The sequence below is a fragment of the Ictalurus punctatus genome, chromosome 2, assembly GCF_001660625.3.
Source record: "Ictalurus punctatus breed USDA103 chromosome 2, Coco_2.0, whole genome shotgun sequence".
Classification (NCBI taxonomy): domain Eukaryota; kingdom Metazoa; phylum Chordata; class Actinopteri; order Siluriformes; family Ictaluridae; genus Ictalurus; species Ictalurus punctatus.
This window is the reverse complement of record NC_030417.2, coordinates 30,636,417-30,660,705: the sequence shown is the minus strand read 5'-3', so window position 1 is coordinate 30,660,705 and position 24,289 is coordinate 30,636,417. Positions and strand designations below refer to the sequence as shown.

General features: G+C 39.1%; 2 protein-coding genes across 2 annotated transcripts; one reads left to right on the top strand and one right to left on the bottom strand.

Moving 5' to 3' along the window:
* Positions 1–2,701: 2,701 nt before the first annotated feature.
* On the bottom strand, positions 2,702–14,485 carry pitpnbl (phosphatidylinositol transfer protein, beta, like). Its single transcript, NM_001200417.1, is given in 11 exon segments — positions 2,702–3,342; positions 4,788–4,910; positions 5,139–5,246; positions 5,336–5,413; positions 9,188–9,271; positions 9,425–9,499; positions 9,694–9,701; positions 10,975–11,066; positions 13,246–13,391; positions 13,777–13,807; positions 14,428–14,485. Coding segments are annotated over 11 exon segments (813 nt in total). The 5' UTR covers positions 14,448–14,485; the 3' UTR covers positions 2,702–3,294.
* Positions 14,486–16,174: 1,689 nt separating this feature from the next.
* On the top strand, positions 16,175–22,007 carry LOC108274113 (uncharacterized). Its single transcript, XM_017483992.3, has 3 exons — positions 16,175–17,187; positions 20,146–20,242; positions 21,152–22,007. Exons 1-3 carry the CDS (start codon positions 16,481–16,483, stop codon positions 21,608–21,610), a joined length of 1,263 nt encoding a protein of 420 aa, XP_017339481.1. The 5' UTR covers positions 16,175–16,480; the 3' UTR covers positions 21,611–22,007.
* Positions 22,008–24,289: the final 2,282 nt, after the last annotated feature.

The following is a 24,289-nucleotide window of genomic DNA, read 5'->3' as shown; positions in this document are numbered from 1 at the left end:
TATTTTAATGGGGCTCAGAAGCACTTCTTAACATTTGAAACAGTGTTTTAATTGTATCAGGGTATCTGCATGTATCAGCACTTCAAATTTAATAATTTTTAATGCCATATTCAAGACAGTTCCAAAATATTTAAGACCTACACATCACTTCAATCATGCACAGCACATAAGCTATAATGGATTGGGATGGGTTTAAGTAAACGATAAAAGGGTAAACTTCTATAGAGGTATATGGGAGACCAGAGCAAACCATGCATTACCATTTACTCCAACAGTAAAAGTGAAAAACAATCCAGTATTTCCTATCCATGACTTTCCAAGAGAGGATAAAAACTATACAGAGATGGATTACGGCCGTCAGAAGAGAAAAAGATGTCGAATTTACCATCACTCCCTCAGCAGCTGTATTAGAAACCCCCTCGCAGCAGTGTTTACTAGTTTATTTGTAATTTAATGCCATGGTAATGTAACAAGTAGTGTTATTGTGTAAATTTGTGGAAAGAAGAAAATATATATATTAAAAAAACTTTCCTATTTTGTAATATTACTATTGCACTGAATAATACTTCTTAATAATAATAATAATAATAATAATAATAATAATAATAATACTTTTTTATTTGAGGTACAAATAGTAATATAACAACAGTAATATATTTCTGACTTAATTCACTTTTATGTGTTAGACCTTGTGGCTTTTATTTGCACTTACAACCGCAGGAAGACCTGCTTTTAATTGGCAACAGTTGTTTTTTTAAATCACTTCTCATTACCAATCAGGTGAAATGCTGTAAACCTCTTCCCACAAAAATGTTTGAGATTACACCAACGTAAAACCAAAGTGAATCTGGTGCATGTTGTGTATAAATGCAGGTTAGAAGCGACTCAAACTCAAACAGAGATGAAGTTGGTGTGGAGCGGCATTTACTGTGAACCGAGCTGCTCTAAAACACTGAGGAGCCGCACACACACTCTGAGTGCAACACAGTCGCACGGGTTTACCATCTCAAACAGCAACGAGCCAAAATAAGATCTAAATCTTCTTTACAGTGTCGGTTTGACTGCATTTTTAACACCTTTGAAACGTGAATTTAAGACATTTTAATGCTAATTAAGGCCTTGTTGTTACAAGACTTTTAAGGACCTGTGAACACCCTGTGCATGTAATGTCATAAGCAGTCTCTAGAGTTTACACAGAACGGTGCAAAAACCAAAAAACACAGAGTGAGCAAAAGTTCTGTGGGCAGAAATGCCTTGGAAATTCAAATTATCACTCTTTACAAATGCAGTGAGCAGAAAAGCATCTCAGCATGCACAGCACATAAAACCTTGAGGTGGATGGGCTAAAACAGCAGAAGACCACAAAAGGTTCCACTCCGGTAAACCAAGAACAAGAATCTGAGGCTATCATAGGCTGGAAAAAGACCAAGTGATTTTCTTTTTCTAATCTTCAACTGTCCACCTCAAGGTTTGATGTTTTGTGCATGTTGAGATGCTTTTCTGCTCACCACAGTTGTAAAGTGTGATTGAGTTACTATATCGTTCCTGGCAGCTCGAACCACTCTGGCCCGTTTCCTCTGCATGCTCTTATGAACAAGGCATTTCCACTCACAGAACTGTCACTCACTCAATGCTTTTTGTTTTTCGCACCATTCTGTGTAAACTTTAGAGACTGTCGTGGGTGAAAATCCCAGATCAGCAGTTTCTGAAATACTCAAACCAGCCTATCTGGCACCAACATGCATGTCAGCATCAAAGTCACAGAGAGCACACTTTTTCTTCATTCTGATGTTAACGGAAGCCCATGACTTGTATATGAATGATTTTTTGCACAATTCTGTGTAAACTCGAGGCCCAGGGGATTAGAAGTTGCTAAAATACTTAAACCAGCCTGTCTGGCACCGATAACCATGTCACAATCAGCATCACTATGAATAAAATTTCTTCTTAATTTTGATGTGAACGTTAACTATAGCTCTTGATCTGTATTTGTATGATTTTTTTTTTTTTTGCACTGCACTGTTGCCACATGATTATAGGTGACAAAATAACGGTGACACATTCGCTGATGGTGATGGAAAATCTCACTACAAAATCTAACACAGGTGTTGGATTTGATCTGGTGACTGTGAAGCCAGAGAATTCATCGGATTCATCCTGAAAGAAAGCACTCCCATCAGGATAGAAATGATTCATGATCCATTATTTTTGTATCAGTCAGAATAACTCTGCACTGATTTGCAGGGACACTTCCATCTAAAGGGAAAAGTCAACCCAAATCCATTTCAACAAAAACACAACCACAGCTTAACACAAGCCAATTGTCACCTTTTTGTATACATTTCAAAATAACACTGGAGATGAGTCTAAAGACATAAAGCCAATGAATGACAGTCAACGATGGTTTTTATTTTGTTGTTACATTATTGTAAATCAAACTCAGCTCCAAAAGATGGGATTTGCCTCAGCCAAGTGGTGAGGCTTGGCATGCCACATGTCAGTCAAAAGTGGGAAAGCTTCTTGAGGTTAAAAAGAGTCTCGTCTACAAACAGCTCCTCTCACCCAGCCATGAGGACGCTCACACTGAATCAAACCTTCAGTGCAGAGTGGAATCCAATGGAAAAAAGAGAGAAAACCTAACACAAGCTCAGTCCATCGTGCTTTGAGTTTCATATGAGGGAAAACAAGCATTATGCATACATTTTGTTTCAATGACTTGTGTATTGGTTTATTACACATGCCCTTTTCCTGTAGTGTACATTAATTTCCCATTGAAAATTTTACAGACAGACTCGAACGTAATTATAATAAGAAGTAAATTACTTAGTTATTTATTCATGTTTGAAATACAAGTTAAGTGAAATGCACCTCCAAACCGTCTTCGTAAAACTTGATTGGCCCTTAGGACCCCACTGGCACACTCAGTACAAAGCTGATGATTGCAAAATAAGCCAAAAACCGTAAAACAGTTATAATACTTAGTTATAAAAAGAAATGCTGACATTATTCAACACATCTGAAGTAAAATCCAAAAGAATTTGGCAGCAAATGATGAGGTCATGTAAGGCAAATCGCACCGGCACAAATGCACACACACATTTTACACACACATGTGCACGCACACACGCACACTCTCTCGCACAAGATAACAGACACTTCCTGGGTAAAAGATGACAGTTTCCTGTTCAAAAGGGCTTGGTGAAGTGGCACATTGTGATCGGCCATGTGAGGACTGAAGGAGGTACAAATTAAAAGTAGCCCTGGGTTTCTTTCCGTTCCTCGCTCGTTCTTACTCTAGTCATCTCCTGCTTTCATTCCTCTCACCGATCCCTGGTTACGCATCTGTAAAGAACATATTATATTATATTATTATTATATACATACACACACACAAAGAACTTGAGCTTTGTCCATATTTGTAAGAAAAATCATTGCTGTGTTGCTGGTTTGTCATGGGCATTTTTAGGTCAGACATTTGTTTTTGTGCTATAACTCAATGGAGTTATATAGACCAATGTGCCGAGTTGAGGCTCACCTTCAAGCTGCCTTAAAAAATTTTAGCGCTGGCTAGTACCGCTCTGCATGCGAGCTGACAAACCTCAGTGTGAATCACCATAGTCATGCCTAGACAGTCCTCTAGTGGCTGACGAATGGCAGTAGGGTTTTGTGCTCATTAGCCATTTTCAATCCAAGTTGCGAATTTAGCGCATGTGAAAAATTGGAATATCGCATAAAACATATGTGAATAAAACACTGTTTCCATCCCCTGTGTTCAAGAGAACAAAATCGTCACTTCTGGGGAAACTGCCGTAATGCATCAATGCAAACGGCAACTGTCGAAATCGGGGAAGCCACTGTGGCACTCTTTCCAATATAATAAATTACTTGTGCTTCAGAACGCGTAGACGAAACGCTAATACAAACCTCGAGTTGTCTTGCGATCGGAGGTGGGTTCCTATTAAATGGGAACAGAATCATGTGAGACCGTTCTGGAAGGTAATTATACCAAATCGTTTCGATGACAGAATTTGGCTCAGGCATTTCAGGATGACAAAAACAACATGAGAGATACCGTGCAACAAGATTGGTCCGCTGGTCAGTCCAGTTATGCAGAGTTTTTACTTTTCTGAGGAAATGTCACAGGATTTGTAGAGGCAAAGTCACATGGCTATTTTGTCTTAATCTACTTTTATCGATTAATAATTATAATAATAAAAAAAAATCATCCACCTCATTTGAGTGAATACGTTTTTATGTGCATTGTGAAGATTTTGGGCAGCTGTGGCTCAGGTGGTAGAGCGGGTTGTCCACTAATCGTAGGGTTGGAGGTTCGATTCCCGGCCCACATGACTCCACATGCTGAAGTGTCCTTCGGCAAGACACTGAACCCCAAGTTGCTCCCGATGGCAAGTTAGCGCCTTGCATGACAGCTCTGCTAACATTGGTGTGTGTGTGTGTGTGTGTGTGTGTGTGTGTGAATGGGTGAATGAGAACCAGTGTAAAGCACTCTGCAGAATCGCTAAGGTTAAAAAAAGCGCTATATAAGTGCAGACCATTTACCATTTTATCCACATCTGGTGTTTCCTTCCAGCATTTTTTAAATACAATGTCCCAAAATTCGCATAAAAATACATGGATGGAAACATAGCTATCAAAATCAATGGCAAGAGGTGCATACTTGCCACAGATCAAATCGTTCTTATGAGTGCCGCTTTACAAGCCTCATACATACAAAGCATTAGCTATTCTTGTGGTAGAATGAAAAAGGACATGGTGTCACGTTTTACCTGGTCCAGTTCCCGCTGCGTCTCCTCCTCCATCCTGCGGATGTCGTCCATGGTCAGGTCCACCCAACGGTCCAGCCAGCAGAACAGCTGCCGGTGAAAATTAGTAAAAAGCCTCTTCTCCTGCTGCTCAGAGACAGACAGCATGACAGAGCAAAATAAGGGTAAAGAGGTGTTATTATGTTGTGCTTCTCTTACACTTGTATAACTTTACACACACAAACAATAATTCAAACTGGGTGGGAAATGTCGAAATATAATAATAATAAAAAAGAATATTCAGAAATCAAAAGTCCAAACAGTGGACAATGTAACTTTCCCACTGGGCCAAAGATAAATGGAAAGGTTCATTACCTTGTGAATGAAGTTCTCCACACGGCCCTGCAGACCCCACCAGCGGAAATGCACAGTCACCAGCTTATACGCAGTCATATAGGGACAGTTACTGTTATGAAGCTCTTTCTACAGAAGAAACAGAGAAAAGCATTTCAGTCAGTTGGGAAATTTTGAACGTGTTGATGAAAAGAGTGAGAGTTTGCGTCCGTGTGCACCTTCCATCCTGGTCCCAGTGGCCCCCTGCCAGTCTTCTCAGAGTGAAAGAGAGCAGGATCCTCGTCTGGCTTGTAATCCTGAGAGATAAATTTTTACGAACCATTAAATACTTTTCCCCCTGAGAGGAAATTGTAGAGACTTGGATGGCTTTAACTTTCTTTTAACAGAGAGAGACGGTAAAGTTTTTTTTACCACCAGATAGTCCAGAACAGAACTGCAAGGTTTAGGGATGTGCCTTCTGCTTAAATTTATTATTCAGATATCCCCAAGACTTAATGAGTGGATATTCGGTAAACAATTAGGAGAGGGGGAAAGCATATTAATATGGTGCAATCAAGTCGAATTTTTCCAGATTTTCTAAAAAAATTTTAGAAAAATTTTAAATTTCTAAAAAAAAAAAAAAAAAAAAAAAAAAAAAAAAAAAAAAAAAAAAAAAAAATTTTTTACTCCTGTCCACGGTGGCACACGTTTATGTCTTTGACGGATTTAATATGTAATACAGAGAAACAGAAATAAAATAAATTCCCACAGCAAAAGTGTTACTGAATGTCAGCACAATATTTCAGCCTGTAGCGGTTCGATTTTTCCTTTTCATATTTTCTTCCTGACTTCTTTTGGCCCCAAGGAACTGTTTGACGTCTCAAACAGTTAACCGGGTATTCTAAAACCTGTGGAAACCCCTAGTATACTTACTAAACCAAATCCAGAACGAGATCCTGGTTGAGTCCCATTGTTTGTTTCTCTAGAAGATGTGCTGTGTGGACATGTAATCAAGCCCCTAGTGATAAGCTCCTAATCAAGTACCTATTCAATTAGTAAAATACTATTTGAAATTTGATAATGGATTTTGCTTTACACAAAACAGATGTAAAGCTGGTGCCAAGATATCTGAACCTGGAGAGAACTGTTCTCTGAGGACCAAGGACTCTTACGAGAATTAACACTTACGCTGGAGACTGGAAGATCACACCTTGCTACGTGGCTTCCTTCTCTCTCTATGTGTGTTGAGATCACCTTAAACTCACCCAAGGTCTACATGCACTAAATAATATGTTTAAGAAGTTGACTATAAATGTTTAGTATCATTCAAAAAGTCTCAGTGTGTCTGGAAATAATGTCTCATTCCCTCAACAGCAGTTCAAACCACTATTAAGATCTAGAGAAAAATATTGCATGCCTTAAAGGCATATCCTTCCCATGTCCCCCACACATATGACCTCCTGTATGTAAAATAAGGTACATCCTTCCACAGACATCAAAGCAATCGCAAATGCCAACCGGACTCCAATAACAACTGACCACCATTTGGTGGACCTACAGAGTATTTGGGTATTTAGGGAGAGCTGGCCAAAGATTCAGGGAATCTGTAGACAGATCTCCCACACAATTGCTGTGTGTAGTTTCATTGCCAGGTAAACATCTATAATTCTCTTGTTTGTGTTTTATGTTAGGTTTATATATTATTGATTACTGCTTGTTATCTTTTGAATTGGATTAAGAAGTATTATTGAAATTTCCTGGTTAATAAATTATGTTTGAATTATTCTGATCTACCGTGAAATTATTGTCTCTAGTAGATTACATCAAGTCCTTGTTACTGCAAATCTGCGACCAGGTTAGTACGAGCTAAAATCCAGGTTTAGGTGGAGCATTGGGGCAACTGAGCTTTTAGAATCCAGGCTAACAACTTGGCTTTAGTTAAGTGTACTTCGACTGAAAGGCTAAAAGGAATTTCCGTTTAGAACAACATAGTGTTGATTGACCAGTCTAAATAGGGTGAGCCTTAACCTCTGATTATTGTAAAATTATCCTAATTAAGTGGACATGGTAAACCATGGCATGATTATAAAAAGTTACTATTATCGAGAAGTAAATCTGGTCGACTTGTTCAGATAGTAGTGGTCATGACCTCTGACTAGAGATGATGTTATTCTAATTAAGTGTGTACAGATCTATCGGGACTAAACAAAATACTTTTTAGAAAAAGACCATGCATAGGTGGCCATCTAAATAATTTTAGTCAGTCAATTACCTCTGTCTAATGACTAAGAGAGGAGAGTTTGTGACTGTGAGATCCACGTACATGGCCGGCGTGAGACTCTGAGTGACACGGAGTCCGAATGAATGAGCACAATCTAAGTAAAGGGTTAAATAGGATAATCAGATGTCGAGATCAATTTAATGACAGAGATTGGGATTTGAATATCTCTCAGATAATTAATTTAATGGAGTCAGTTATTTAAATCATGAACTAAAACACGCATTCAACCTTCGGCTGCACCTATTTCCGTCTTTGGTTATAGGAGAGCAGTGGGATACGTAATAAATCCTTTAGATCTTAGCCTTACACAGGCATGTGGCTTGTTTTACATTACACTATGTGAGAAGCTGTCACTTGGCAACCTCAGAGGACAAACTACTTGGCTTCAGTCAGAGAGAGCTTGTTGGCCTGCAGTAAAGTTGGCAATTGACCCAACAAGTGAAGCAAAGTGTATAAATATGTATTGAGGGAACATTTTGATCAATTTTTCTAAACAGGTATGTACACACGTACAGTGACTCGCAGTGACAAATGAATGGTCTCCAGTCACTTTTCAATGAGAGCTGGCGACTTTGGGCGGGTGCAGCGACGAGACAAAAGTTGAGAAAGATTTTAACTCTATGCAAATTTGGAGCGGCTTGGTGCAGCAACTACCAATAGGAGTGCATCCGTGATCCGCCATGCTGCCTGCGAGTCCAAATTGTTTCATGGACCCAGACAGTCTGGTACTTGCTCTTGTGCCTCAATGGCCAAGCACACACACTGATTCACCTTCATCTCGTAGGATATGATGCATATATGCACTGGTGAATTTTATATACAAACACTCTCCCTAAAATGTTTTCATTTTAGCAACAAGAAAACTGGTTTGTGTCACAAAGTTGCACCACTCACTGATAAATGTTGCTATGGCAACGAGTAGTAGAAACGCCTTATGGCGACTTCATAATAGAGCAACTGGAAACTGCAGTGATAAAACTGCTGTCTGTGTGTGTGTGTGTGTGTGTGTGTGTGTGTGTGTGTGTGTGTGAACGTACCTTAAACACCCGGTAATGTGAAATTGAATATTTGGTATATGACTTTACGTTAGTAATGCCATTTAAAATAGTCTTCAAAAGTATTAACTTTACCTTGATGATAAAATATTAAATTGTTCTGTAGGATAGAACAGAGTTCAAACTTTTTTCTTTTTTCAAATGTTCAATACAACAAATAGGAAGCCATTTCAAATTCAGCCAAACTTGATTTCATGGATTTTATGTGGGTTGAGGAAAAGAAATGTAAAACAAATACTGGAATTTCCTACCTGTGATTAATAAAGCTTTACCTGTTTTTAATATTATATATCAGCAAACAAGAAAACATGTGGGTAATTCATTTATAATTTATGTGGGTAAATGATATAAAAGTGAAATATTTAACTGTGATATAATATTGAATTCAATGTGCCAACTAAAGCCGTTGTTTAAAAAAAGATATTTGAAGAGAGAAATAAACTTTGGCACAGTCACTACACTAATCCTGAACTGCAAGCAATACCATTTGGTATTAATTTTTTTGTGTGTGTTTTTTGAAATGGTGGTTGTCAAATTTGAGTGACGGATCATGACAAATCAGTGATTATTATCTAAATTCACCCATAAATCCCCATTCGGGACCCTTAGTAACCAAATTCAGCATGGGAACTTCGTTACAGGTCCCCTGGAAACAGAAATAAAGACAAAATGTGGGATTATAGATTTGTACCTGCTGTTCCTCCTGACGAAAATGCACTTTTCAAGCACAACTCAGATTTCCTGGTCTGACTTACCGCATCATCCACCTGAGAGCGATCGGCGATATCGATCGGCACTACTTCGGTCTCCTCCCACTCTTCAGAGGGAAGACCATGAGGCTAGAGAGGAAACGCAGAGAGAAAGAAAAAAAAGAAAAAAAAGAAGAAAAAAAATCAGCATCAGGTTTATTTTTTCCCCCACTAGACAGAACTTTTCTTCAGTATATTGAAGACGCTAACTGTAGTCACTACTACACATTCACTGAAACTTACATTATCAGTTGATCCCAAGTCAGGTTTGTGCCAGGTCTCGATCTTAATGAAAAAGTCATCTTTCATGTACTCATTCTGAAAAAAATGACACATGAATCATCACAAACAGAAGACATGATATTTCATAGCTTATTTTCTTATACTGCTTGAAATAGGTATGATTTCATTATACTAGGAAATATTCAAACATGATGTTACAATATTAAATTAAAATTACAAAAAAAAAAAAAAAAAAAAAAAAAAAAAAAAAAAAAAAAAAACAGACTTACTGTAACGACTGCAGCAGTGGTAATCCAGCAGGGGAGAGAGGAATGAAAGGAGAAAAGCGATTAATTACAAATTATACTAGACTCTACTTATTGTAACGTTATTTATCTGGACACATTTCATTTGAGCAATGACAATCAATACATTAAAGCAAGAGCTGTAAAGTAGGTAGTAGCTGTTTAACATGATATAGTTTTGACATTTTGTGATAGATTACACCATGGCTGGCTTCTCTGAGAGTATAAAAGGTGATATCAGTACCTTCAAAGTATTGATCGACTGAAGTGGCTGACTCGTTACATTTCCGTGTTTTTTCATACAAGTATATTGGGGTGTGTTTTTGTTAAAATAAAAAAAAAAGTTTTTTTTTTTTTTTAAATGTTAAAGTCCACGTGAAGAGCTTTGAAGCACACAGCGCTATTTCATGTGTTAACTCAAGTTACACTGAAACAGGAGGTCAGGTCGGGACATATCGAGTGGCTCCTCCCCCTTTTAAAATAACCAATAGAGTTTAGCTTACCTCTGGGCTATGGGAAAATGCCTGTTACATTTGGAAAACTGAATACAATGCACGCGTTCGAACAGCCAAACACACATTTAAGACCTGTGCTTGCTGATATAATCACGGCAAGGTGATTTTTATTATGTTGGGGTGGGACACTTCATATTCTAGACAGCATTTGATTGGACAGAAATCTGCTGAGACACTGATGTGCAGAATGATGTCATCGATTGTTGATCCATATCGGTGGTATAGAGACTGTAAATTCTGAATGCATATATCTTCCAAACGTGAATTTGGTCATTGTTTTGGTGCACGCTCACTTAGAGATCACCTTAAGGCTGACATTTTCAAACTAAAAGCCACAAAACTTCAATTTTGCTTTCGTAGGGACTTTAAAGACAGGAAATAGGAAACCTAAAGATTTTATGTATAGTGAAAATGTCTTAAAGTATCGTTGTAGATATAAAGTTGGAATGAAGTTTTCTAGTATGAATTTCTCTCAGAACAACTTCACAACCAACATTCTTTAGAGATGAGGGGAAAAAAATAAGATAAATTGCCATATAAATACTACAAATTTATTCACGTGTGCCTTTTACTACCAACCAAACACACCCCTATGGAACAGGTTTCAGTTCTGTAGCATTAAATATTGACACTGAAATGGTGGGTTTCCAAGTGGATATACAGTTCTTGCATACACACACACACGTAACTACCACACGTACTAATATCAGCACTAATTTTTAACAAGACACATGGTTTGTGAAATACTGACTGGTGCGGCAGTAAGGATAGGCGTTCCAGGCTTTCTCGTGAAACACCAGCGCGCCCTCTGGGGCAACCATCTGAATGAAGGTGGGCACCTTGCTGCAAAACAAAGAAGAACTGTTTATCACAGCAGGTCAATTCTAAGAAGATGAATTTTAAAATGTGAGTGTACCTTGCATTAAGACAATCTAAAACCTAATGCAAAGTCAACAGAGTTAATAATAATAATAATTCAGATTTTTGTCATTTACATTTATTCATTTAGCAGACACTTTCATCCAAAGCGATTTATAAATGAGGAAATACAAGCAAAGCGATATATCAAGCGGAGAACAATACAAGTAGTGCTACTATACAAGATTTATAATTGAGTTCTAGAAAAGCAAAGTGCAAAGAGTAGAGGTGTAAGAGCCTCATGACATTATCGGTCTGCTGGCCTGATCTGAAAAAGGTGGTGTGTGATATATGGCAGAGTTCAAACAAAATGTGAAGAAGAATGCACAAAGATTGGCCAAGCCACCTGGCAGAGTTAGAAGTCGAAATGATTTGGGGGATGGGATTACAACGGAGTAATGTATAAATAGGTTGGAGGCAAAACAGTGAGGATCCAAAGAACATTAATCACATTTAGAAAGGGAGATGCACACTACTGAAGTGATATTTGGGTTTTTGGTTTGCATGTGTTTGCACTATTTAACCTATTTTCCATCCTTGCAGGGTGCACAAAATTTTGCACTCAATGGTAATCTTTGGTCTACGCATTGTCTAAGAGCCTTTTTTAACATAAAAAAAACTCCATAGAGCCAGTTATTCGTGTTTGTATTGAACTCAATCAATTGGTCCAACAGACAAATAACTTTAAGAACTGTTTGTAACAAAACTCCTAGCGTTCTAGTTGCGTGAGTTTTCCAGTTGCGGTCACCATATTCTGGGAACGTATTAGAGAACATGACTAGAAGTGAACATAAATTTGACGGGAGGCGAAAGATGGCTAAAATGACTCGCCTTATTACTTCAGAAGAGAATAAATGATACTCGGATAAAGCAGATAAAACAGACTGTGATATTTATGCACTTTCCCCCTCAAACTGCTGATTCCAAATCAACTAGCAGAAGACCTTTTGTGCTTTCCTGTATATGTTTATCTCGTATACAACTGCTCCCCCTATTCCAGAAAGCACCTCAAAACATTTAAAAGCACAGAAGCCTAAGCACACATCTGGGAACGCAAACAATCGCAGGGTGTTTCATCAGGAGCAGAACAAACTCTGTCGTCATTATAGGGAGGGTAAGTCAATATCAGCTAAGTAACTTTTACTAGTGTTAGAAACACATACTTGTTGCAGAGATAATATTCCAAGTTGGCCCACATACCAGTCCGTAAAGGATTTCGCTGAGGTTTTTTTTATGATTGTTGCAGCCAAAAATACTTGATTTCATTGGGGCTTGTTTCAAAATTTGCAGAGTTTGTGTGTGTTTTTTTAATGCTTGAATTGGCAAAACTGCAATTGCATGAAATTATTGTGCACTGTCTTCGCAGTGCTGTTTGTTGGTAAATGAGACAGTTCAGCTCTACTCATATTCAACGCATTTGAATCAAAGAGGACATGCATGTGAATGCGTGTCACGGTGATGTCACATCTCGACCCAAACCTGCAGAAAATTTGTGTTCGTTCTGCTTGATTTTGCATAAACTGCTTCCATCACAACATCCTGGAGGGACGGTCATACGCAGCTACGAGGAGAATGACGGGGAGGATGAGAAGCACTGCTGCTTGCCCAAGATGCTCTGTGTGTAGTTAAGTATTTTTATGTAAAATATTTGTTTGTAGGATGTTTGCAGATCTTATTTAGTTCTGTGTCGTCTCATGTGTACTGTACCAGCTGTATATGGTTGAAATGACAATAAAACCACTTGAACTTGAAGTGTGCAAGTGTATTCGGGCAGTGGATTATCTGTGTAAATGAAAATTCTTTTTCTGAAAGAAGCACAGGCATGAAGACCCCGATACAATCTGTCCCCTATTCAGTCCTCGAAATGGCACATTTTATTTATACAGTGTGATAGATGAAATGCAAATAAAAAGCTTTAAAAACAAACACACATCACATACCCTGTAGCTAAGTCTTACAAACATAGATATTGAATCTTTAGTTAAACAGCATCCTAGCACTAACATGAGAAATCATTTCCCTCACCTCGGATTAACACTAGTCTAGTCTAAGACTCCAGGGGTTTCCAAATAACAGCAAGGACACTGAAGAGAGACATACGTACCTGTGTATGTGGTAGATTTTGTGGGTGTACTGGCCCTTCTCGCCTTCTTTCTCGTACGGTTCATTTCGGAGGACTTCAATCCCTTCGCCCCCTCCTGTGTTGTTCTTACTGGCCTCTGCAACCGAGTACAGCTGGCCAACCTGGTACTGGTGGGGGGATTACACAAGCAACTAACGACAACGAAGCACAACCACACGACTACTTCAGATACGAAGCGCACAAGAACACAGATAAGAGCAGCCTCTCAGGGGCCCAAACACCGCGGTTTCACAATCCTGACACGCTGTACTGAATCAAAGTCTTGTCTATGCTAAATAGCCCCCACATTAAACTCGTGAATGTTATTTAGAAGATGTGTTGAGTCAAAGGTGTTACACAGTACATCAACTCCAGTATCTGATCCCTGAGTAAACACTGCAAACAGAAGAAATCACGCTGCTATTTACAGTATCCAACTATCCAGTATCTGCTGTCAAAATGATACTGTGCTGAAGAGCTAAAACAGTGCTGTGGTTCTGAATTTTAACTTACCTCTTCGACTGAGCATGGCAACACCACTTGACTGAAAAAGACATGAACAGAATAAACAGATCACTCGACTATAGCGAATACACTGACCAGCTGTGGGTTTTTTTTCCTACCCGCATTCTGTTTAGACCCGCCTCTTGTATTGGGATTGGCTAATATGTTATCCTCGCAGCCAATCCGAAATGTTTAAATCGATTTGATGAGCTAACACAAGACGCGATATTTCCCGGAATACGGGTATAGGAGAAATATCCCCGGCCACTCCAACGCCTTGCTCCAGTACCGGGTGTGAAGCCCCTTCCGCCCCGTTAGCTGGATAAGCTAGCTAACCTTGTTTATATCCGTTACTCGAACAGGAGCGCGGTGTAAATAGGTTCGTTTGTAAACCGGATATTGTGTGGTTGTGGTTTGATAAAAAAATGCACAAGCAGAATATATGTAACGGATAAATTCGCTAACGTAGCTTTAGCCAGCAGGCTACATTTCTCCCCCCAATGCTAATGCTAGCGCAGGACAAATAAGCTGGCCCCCCCACACCCCTCCAATCACTGACTCGCATTCATTGTTATGTAACGAGAGGCTCGGAATAAAACAGAAAACAGCGCCTGTTCCTTATCACAGATACACCACTTATGATAAATCAGAATCACTCACTATTCTTTGACGAGTACCATGCCGAAGACGCACAGAACCGGACATCCAACACGAAGCTCTCCGTCGGCGGAAATTGGACAGTCGCGTTGGCTTGTGTCATCAGGAAAGTGGGCGGGGCTTCATAGGGTCAGGGGGGGCTAGAGAGTCGTGTATGTACTAATGTACTGGTGCTGTATTAGTCAGTATAATAACACACCCAGGTCTTAGTAGCTAACACTTACTAACTGAAGTCTAGCACAGTTCATGTATAAAGAGACCACTGCAGCACCTACAGTGTATCAGGTGTAGTAGCATTGCTGTGGTTTTTGTGTACCAGAGAGTTAGCTAGGAGGGGATTTTGAGTTTGGACCTGCAAAATATACTGCAGGGTGTCGCGTCGTCACCAACACACCCCCCCCCCCCCCCCCCCCCCAAAAAAAAAGCCTCCGTGCATATGGAAAATGAACGATTTTTTTTTTTTTTGTAAACTCTACCTTTATTTACAAAAGTCATCTCTCCCAAGTTTTGGCTTCCAGTTTGGCAACAGTGTGGTGAATGATGTTTCCTGTTCAACACCATCGCAACCTTGTGACAGCTTCCTGATCCAGCCATGATTATGATTTCAATAAGTTCTTCTTTTGTCGAAGGCATTATGAATAAAAAAAAAACAAAAAAAAAATTTAATCTAAACTAAATATTTTGTCAGACATTTTGCTAAAAAGTGTATATAGCATACAAAAAAAAAAAAAAAAAAAAGTATAGTATAGTATAGGATGTTTCTGTATGTTGTAACATTATAATTTCCCTCCACTGGAACTAAGAGGCCCAAACCTCTTCTAACATGACAACGCACCTGTGCACAAAGAGAGGTTTCTGTCTACACCACTGCTTATACACTTACTGACCACTTAATAGTCCCTCCAGTATTTAGCAATTTTTTGATTGCAGAAATGAAAAAAATCAAGCAAACTCCGCAATATTCAGAGGAGCTTGCAATTTTTCAAAAATGCATGTGGATTTATCACAGATTTTGGGGCAAGACGCGTCGTGTGACGTCATCACAATGCGCATTCAGCCGAAACCTCGTCAATTCACATGCATCAAACATGAGCACAGCTAACACGTCACATTTACCAACAAACATCACTGTGAAAGACCGAGCAAAACTATTTTGCGCAATTGCAATTTCAGCAAATCAAGTATTTCTCTGCAGAAAAGCACCAAAGAAAAAAAACTCAACATGCAAGCTGTATTACAAATTTTGAGAGAGAAAAAAGCCACAGCAAAATCAAGCATTTCTGGCCACAACAATCACACAAAAAAAAAACCTCTGCAAAATCCTGTACAGACTGACTTAAACACAAAAGTTGATCATGATTGTGCCATAGCTACTGACTTGCTTCATGTCCCTTTTTAAATCAAAAGCATGCTTTTATTCCATGGCCTTTGTGAATGGTTGAGCATACTGTATGTGTATATATGATTTGTGTGTATATGTACAGTATGTCTCTATATGTCATTGTGTAAAGCAGTAACTGGTGGAAATGTTTTGTTTAAGTGTAGCGGGTTTTGGGATATTTTTAGTTGGTGGACAGTATTCACACAGAGTAACATGAACACATAATAAGAACATAAATCCATCAGAAGGGACTCATGCATTTATTTTGCCCGGGGCCCCTACATAATCTAAATTCTAGTCAGGTTATCACAACGTGCATTCAGCCAAAGTCATATTCGATTCTGATGGGTCGAACATGAGTACAGTAAGTAAATGAGAATTTACCAACAAAACATCAGTGCGAAAGACCATGCACAACAATTTCATGCAATTGCAAGTCGCATCACAAATTTTATAGCTAATAATTAAAAAACGCAGTAAAATCAAGCATTTTTTTTTTTGCTGCAACAATCACAAAATAAAAACCTCAACAAAATCCTGTACGGTCTGAGGTTTACATGAGTCTTCCATAATCGGATTTCTTTGTAAATACGTGACCTATTCCAACCCGGAAGTAAACCCACCGTGATATATGGACGTGACGTCAAAATCTAGCCGCTGTTTAAAAACAACAACATGGAATCTGTATTCTGGCCGATGTTAATTTTGCAGTTTTTATTGCTGCAATTATCATATAATGCTGCCCTTCTGCAAGCGGTCTCCATTTTATTACAAAGACGTAGGCAAGCGTTTCTGGAGCGCGCGGCGGCTCTCGGGCCCAGTGTGCGTCTTCCTCCGTTACCGACAAAAAGCCGCTCGTGCTGGATGCGCGTCCGGAGTCGGGACTGGTGGGAGAGAGTGGTGCTGCAGGAGTTCTCAGACGCAGAATGGAGAGAGCATTTCAGGATGTGTCGCGGATCTTTTGCGAAACTGTGTGACCTGATGAAAGACGTCATGAGCCCCGGGGAGATGACCGTGCGACCCGCGATCCCTTTAGAAATGCGGGTGGCCATAGCGCTGTATAAGCTCGGCGGCTGCGGGGAGTACAGGTCAATCGCGTACCGCTTTGGCGTCCATAAGACGACGGTGATGAAATTTGTTTACATGTTCTGTAAAGGCATTGTAAACCAAGCGATAGGACACTTCATCAACATGCCGAGTCTGCAGGAAGCCTGCTCCATCGCTGAGCGCTTTGAGAGCAAGTTCTGTATTCCTCAGGTTCTCGGATGCGTTGGTTTAACCCACATCCCTGTCCTGGCTCCCAGTGATGGCTACATGAATTTTCTCAACCGTAAGGGTTGGACATCTTATGTGCTGCAAGGCGTCGTTGATGACAATTATTGGTATGTAGGTCTATAGATAAGAGTCGCATAAAAATGCAAAGGATTTTCCTAATTCTGCTGACACACACGCACACACACTCACTCATAAAGCATGCATCCCCACAAGATCTGCCGTTTTGGAGATGCTCTGACCCAGTCGTCTAGCCATCACAATTTGGCCTTTGTCAAAGTTGTTCAGATCCTTACGCTTGCCCATTTTTCCTACTTCCAGCACATCAACTTTGAGAGCTGATTGTTCACTTGATGTTCACTTGATACCTAATATATCCCACCCCTTGACAGGTGCCATTGTAACGACTTAATCAGTCAGTATGTTTACATGGACAACAATAATCCAATATTTACCCGATTAAGACGACACTCTGATTAAGAAACGAGCATGTAAACAGCAATTTTTTATTACCTTAATCCGATTAAAGTCATACTCAAAGTACATACTCATGAATTAAGACGTGTGGACTACTCCTGTTTTAGTCGCATTATCGACGTGCGTTACAGACATGTACACACCTTAATCACACTATTAACGTCGTGTGGGAGTTTTCACCGCATTTTGCGACAGGACACGTTCACACATGGCAGTGCTCAACCGTTTTACGGCAAACAAGAGAGCACGGCTGCGTCCCAAACCGCGTACTTACCTACTATATAGTGGTTGAAATACAAGTATCTCAGCTGCTATAAAGTCACTATATAAAGTCACTGACTACGTTTACATGGACAGCAGTAATCTAATTATTGACCTTACTCTGAGTAAGACAATATTGTGATTAAGGTGTTTACATGAGTCACTTTTAGAATATTCCTTCCATGTACCCGTTTTACATGTTATAGAACATAGTTCGATTAACAACACACGTCATTACATCGCCACGCCGTCCGAGATCACTCCAGAATTTCATGTATCAACATACAGTTGGTCTTCTTTATGGTACCGTATACAGTTTTGGATGTTTTTAATTTTACGAACGCTTCAAGTGCGGGTAATTATTTGTCATGCTATACGTGCAAATAGACAACTGCTTGAAGCCGTGCACTGCATCCCAAACCACGTACTTACCTACTATATAGTAGCCGAGATAAATGTATTTCGCCTACTATAGGCCTATAGTAGGTAAATACGCGGTTTCGGACGCAGCCGTGCTCTCTTGTTTGCCGTAAAACGGTTGAGCACTGCCGTGTGTGAACGTGTCCTGTCGCAAAATGCGGTGAAAACTCCCACACAACGTTAATAGTGTGATTAAGGTGTGTACATGTCTGTAATGCACGTCGATAATGCGATTAAAACAGGAATACTCCACACGTCTTAATTCGATTTGTGTTTACTTCAAGTATGAATTTAATCAGATTAAGGTAATTAAAAATTGCTGTTTACATGGTAATTTCTTAATCAGAATATTGTCTCAATCGGGCAAATATCGGATTATTGTTGTCCATGTAAACGTACTGACTGTTAATCACTTCACCTGTCAGTGGTTTCAATGGTATGGCTGATCAGTGTATACGCTCACCATCCACTTGAAAAGGAACACCTGTACCCCTGTTCTTTCCTGCAATTATCTAATCAGCCAATCATGTGACAGCAGTACAAAACACAAATTCATGCAAATACAGGTCAAAAGCTTCAGCTTCAGAAAAAGGCCTAGTGATGTTTTTCCAATCCTCCGCTGTCCAGTTTGGGTGAGCCTGTGCTTACTGTAGCCTCAGATTCCTGTTCTTGGCTGATCGTGGTCTTCTGATGTTGTCGCCTGAAGTTTGACGTGTTGTACTGTACATCCTGAGATGCTTTTCTGCTCAGCACAGATGTAAAGAGTTGTTATACGAGTTATAGCCTTCCTGTCAGCTCGAATCAGTCTGTCCATTCTCCTCTAACCTCTCACATCAAAAAGGTGTTTCCGCATGCAGATCTACTGCTCAGTGGATGTTTTTTGTTTTTTGCACCATTCTGTGTGAAGTCTAGAGAGTTTTCTGTATGGAAGTTCCAGGAAATCAGCAGTTTTTGAAATACCCAAACCAGCCCATCTGTCACCAACAAGCATGCCATGGTCAAAGTCACTGAGATCACATTTTCCCGCATTCTAATATCTCATGTGAACATTAACCAAAGCTCTTTAACTGTATTTGCATGATTTTACACATTGTGCTGTTTGCATAATTGCAAGAATGAGCAGGGCTTCCTATTAAAGTGGTTGGTGAGTGTGTGTATATATACGTTAGTCAAGTCAAGCCAAAGTGCTGTGCAGTAAAATCAAGCAAATTAATTTTCCATAGCGCTTATCCTGGGGTCGTGATGGAGCCTGGAGTCTATCCCAGGGACCTCAGGGTACAATCGCACACACATTTACACACTACGAACAATTTGAAAATGCTAATAATGAATCTGGAATACCTGGAATCCGGAGTACCCCTGAAGGAGAACATGCAAACTACGCACACACAGGGCGGAGGCAGGATTCAAACCCCCAACCCCGGAGGTGTGAGGCAAAAGTACAAACCACTAAGCCACCATGCCTTACCCCCCGAGCCCCCGAAGCCAATTTGAAAAGCATCACATCAATAAAACAAAAAAACATTCAAAGACAAAATCCCATATGAAATGGCAGGACAAAACCAAAGACCATAAAAGACTCAAACACCTGTCAGAATAATGAGTTTTTATTTTTAAAACTCATATACACTCACCTTCCACTTTATTAGGAACAGCTATACACCTACACCTTCATGGAGTTGAATGGGCATGAATGTGCAGGTGTACGGGTGAGTATATATAAACCTCTATAGGAATAATGTCAGCCAGACTCTCTGAAATACTTCTGATGCATTCTGTAGTTACAAAAGATACACCACCAATATCAAGGAAAAGTACAATGTGGTATGTTTATTTCTTAGAGTGCATATACAGGAAAAGCAGGCTGTCTTGACTAAGGAAATTATGTTCTATATTTTATGTATCAATAGCTTCTGGAGTGCGAGCTGTAAAGTTCCTGGAGGTGCCCATGATGCCACTGTATTTAAGCAATCCCAGCTGTTCAACATGGCTCACCTTCTTCCTAAGGTACATATGGCACTACAGTCAATGTGTACTTCTACTCAACATACTAACCATATACTACATGGTATGATAACAATTCTGTAATTCCACATGGTGATGTTGTTTCCATTTCCAAGTTAGACCAGGTACTATGCGTACCAGACAGGGGCATATGGGCGGAGCTTGTAATAGTATTGGTTAAATGAAATGTGTGGCCCAGCAATCTTGAATAGTAGTAAGAGATTAATTTTTTCCTTTTTTTATGGATTTAAGGGGCAGTGTTCATTATCAAGCAGTTAAATAGTTTGGTTTCAAATGGTTCAGTTTTTACATGTTGTAGTCAACCTAAATTTTGGCACCTTCAAATTAAGATGAATCCCAGTGGATCCCTAAACTGTACACTGTTTGCTCTCTACATATATGTATAACATAATGGTGTTGTAGAACTTTGTAGTGCACCACATGTCCATTAGATGTCTGACAAAGTACATTCATTCCTCTCCCAGGTTCCACTAAGATTAAAGTATTGGCACCACTAGCTTTATTTGCGCTCCTTCTCATTATTAAAACTATCTTGCTGTGTTGTCTCGTGTCTACAGATTTGAACATAAAATAAGTTTGATATTTTTTTATTATGAAACGGGGAAATAGACACAAGCACTTGAGCAACACTGATAGTTCTGGGTTCGGATCAGTTCAGACCGAACTGTCCTATGCTGTTACACACACGCAATTGAAAGACCTTAATATCTTGTAACATTAGATATTATTAGATCAAGATAATTAAGATAAATACTCACCATACTTACCTGCAGAAGGAAATCAAATCTCTGATGAAAACATACTGGTGTTATTAGCATGGCATTGCTCTAATTAAAAACTAATTAAAAGCATCATTGAGTCGATCTGTTATGTTTCTGTTCTACTTTTCAGCATAACTGTGACATCGGTGGAACACAAGTCAACTTCCTTGTTCTTGGTGACACAGCCTACCCACTCCTGGAATGGCTCATGAAGGCATATACCCCCAGTCCTACTCTAACCCCTCAGCAAAATTCCTTTAACGTCTACCTTAATGATGCAAGAGCTGCAATGGAAATTGCCTTTGGGAGGTTGAAAGCAAGATGGCGGGTTCTTCTGAAGAGAAGTGACTTCCACTATACCTTTTCACCATATGTTGCAATTACTTGCTGTGCGCTGCACAATTTCTGCGTAAGGGAAAACGAATCTTTCCCTCAAGCCTGGATGGAAGAGGCTGCTGCTTTGGCGAGAGCTGTGCCGCAGCCAAAGAAACAGCCACATTCACAATCAAATAATGCTGGTGAAGCTGTAAGGCGGGTCCTCACGGAATATGTAGCCAGCAATTTTCCTCTTCGCATGCAAGAACAATAAACAGGGTCTGATTGATGGAGGACATTGTGAATATTTACTGATTTTTTTTTTACTTGGTTTGATAATATGTTTTCACTTATTATCAATGTAGCTTTTTAGTAAAGCATTGCTGAGTAATTGCTGCTTTTTAATTAAGCATTGCTGATTGAACACTGATTCCTGACATTAATGACCAAGTGATGTTTTTGTTATTCATGATATTCAAGTTATTCATTCTTCTATTTTGTGTAGCACTTCAGTGAATGCTGAAGAAAATTTTCTACTGAACAACTTTTCCTCTTTCCTTTACAAAACTTGAATTTTTAAAAGTACTGATGCACAAATATGTAACAATGTACTGTATACACAATGTACACCTTATTTTGATCATAAATCGAAATACATGCTGTTTGTTTAATTTATTGTCAGCTCAGTATTTTTGTGTCATTCTATTGACTCACTTTTTAAATAGAGGTTTTTTTTGTTGTTGTAATTTGTAATTTTGGATAAAATTTTGCAGGGGGTATGGTGGCTTAGTGGTTAGTAGGTTAGCCTTCCACCTTAGGGTTCGACTCCCACCACTGCCCTGTGTGCGTGGAGCTTACATGTTCCCCCTGTGCTTTCGAAGCCCCCTTCTGGCACTCCAGTCCACAGACATGTGTTGTAGGCTGATTCGCATTTCGAAATTGTCCGTAGTGTGTGAATAGATGTGCGCTTGTGCCCTGTGATGGGTTGACACCCTGTCCAGGGTGTCCCCAACCCTGTGCCCGAACTTCCTGGGAACCCCCATAATTTGCTCTTTATTCAGAAATGTGCATTGTTTAAAATAAATTGTGGACACATTTCTTGGGGAAACTTGACAGCTGACAAACTTTGGCCTTTAAGTAACTGGCCTTCAGAGATGTTGTGTTCATTTGCAGTGTATACTTTTGCTAATGAAACCATGAATACTCATTCATTCATCTTAACCTCTTTATCCTGGTGGGAATGTACCTACACATACTCATTTACAAGTAGAGGAACATTTAACATAGTCAATTCACCCACAAACATGTTTTTAGGAGGTGGAATGAAACCAGAGAACCCATGTGGACTTGGAGGTAAACTCCACACAGACAATAACCTGAGTTCAGGATCAAACTGTGGACCATGGAGCTTTGAGGTGGCAGTGCAACCAGCAGCACTATACCATGCAACACAAACATGTCCAGATATAAATAGAAGATGGAGACAACATCAGTCCCCGTTAATTCTATAACATAATATAAGAATAAAACCTCCAAAACAATGTCACGTTTGTGCTCCTGATCCTTTTTACCTCCAACTCTGAGGTCAGGGAAGACTCAGCGCTTTGTGTTGGACTGATTGACTGTTTCCTGACATTTCCCACCAGTCCAAATCAAACAATAGCCATTCAGTGCCACTTGTATATTTCTTTCTTGGTAAGGGCACATCACTGGATGTGACCTTTTCCCAGTCACTGGCAAATATGTCTCTGATCTAAATGATTTCAAGGAAACAATATTTTTCATTTATATCTTCTAAATCTAAACTCATGGCAGGATTTTCTTCAGACTGGGATACAGAGGCACTGATTCAATTCTGCAACAATATCCAAAAGCTAATTACCTTTCTTGGTGTTGTAGTTTGGTATATTTTGTGACAAATATTAATCATGACAATGACTATCATTGATTTCACACAGTCAGTAATTCTATGCTACAGAAATGATACAACATGCTGTCCTTGTTGCAAAAAAATGCCTAATAGTTGGTCATTCACAATAAATGTTTTGAGTAGGAGAGATGCCTGTAAAATTCCATCTGTCTGACCTTTATGAAGTTTTTTTTTTTTTTGCAGCTGGAAAATATTAGAATTACTTTAATAGATGTAATGGATTTAAGCATTGCAGCATCCTGAGTATTTCTGACTATTGTTAATGCCTTAATACATGTTTGCAAAACAATGAACAATAATATTATAATATTTTATAATGCAGTAATAATGTGATTGTAATACTTGCATTATGTAATATATAGTAATAATTGTTAAACGGTGACTGTTTAGTTTGATTGTGACTATTTGTGTATGTGTGTGTGTAAATGAATGTGGAAGGATTTTTTTTTTCTCCAAGGGACAAAAGTCTAATGATTGTTTGTTCACAGTCTTTAGTGTCTAGGTGCCCAAATTCCTTACTTTTCAGATGTAAATGAGATAAACAGCAAATGACAATAACATTACTGTGTGAAATTTCAATAGGTACAGAGAAACACATACATCTGCGTGCACTTTACCTTTACGGGAAGTATTTCTCAGTACTAAAAACTCCAAACAGTCAGGTTTGCTGTATATGAAAGTTTCGGCATTGGATCGAATAACTTTTGGATATTATTGAGGGTATGTGAAGATACAGAATTGTATGGTATGTAAAAACAATATACAAAACACTGTGCTTACCATTCATTATCTCTTATGCATACTCTAAACCGGATGGTTATAATTTCATTGTCATGCTTACAAAATAGGATCTTATTATTCTTAATGCATAATAAGACCTTAAAAAGATGGCATGATTTTGGGTGCAAATTGTGCCTAGTTTCCTTACTGGTTCTTCAGCTACTCTTGCATGTTGTTTTTGTTTAGTTTGTGAATCAGTTACTTTGTGGTCTGTTTTCTTTGTCATTTGATAAAGACAACTTA

Coding starts and splice junctions, on each gene's coding strand:
- LOC108274113 (XM_017483992.3), top strand. CDS start 16,481: ATGGAATCTGTATTCTGGCCGATGTTAATTTTGCAGTTTTTATTGCTG. Junction 17,188..20,145: donor GTCGTTGATGACAATTATTG/GTATGTAGGTCT, acceptor ATGTATCAATAG/CTTCTGGAGTGCGAGCTGTA. Junction 20,243..21,151: donor TGGCTCACCTTCTTCCTAAG/GTACATATGGCA, acceptor TCTACTTTTCAG/CATAACTGTGACATCGGTGG.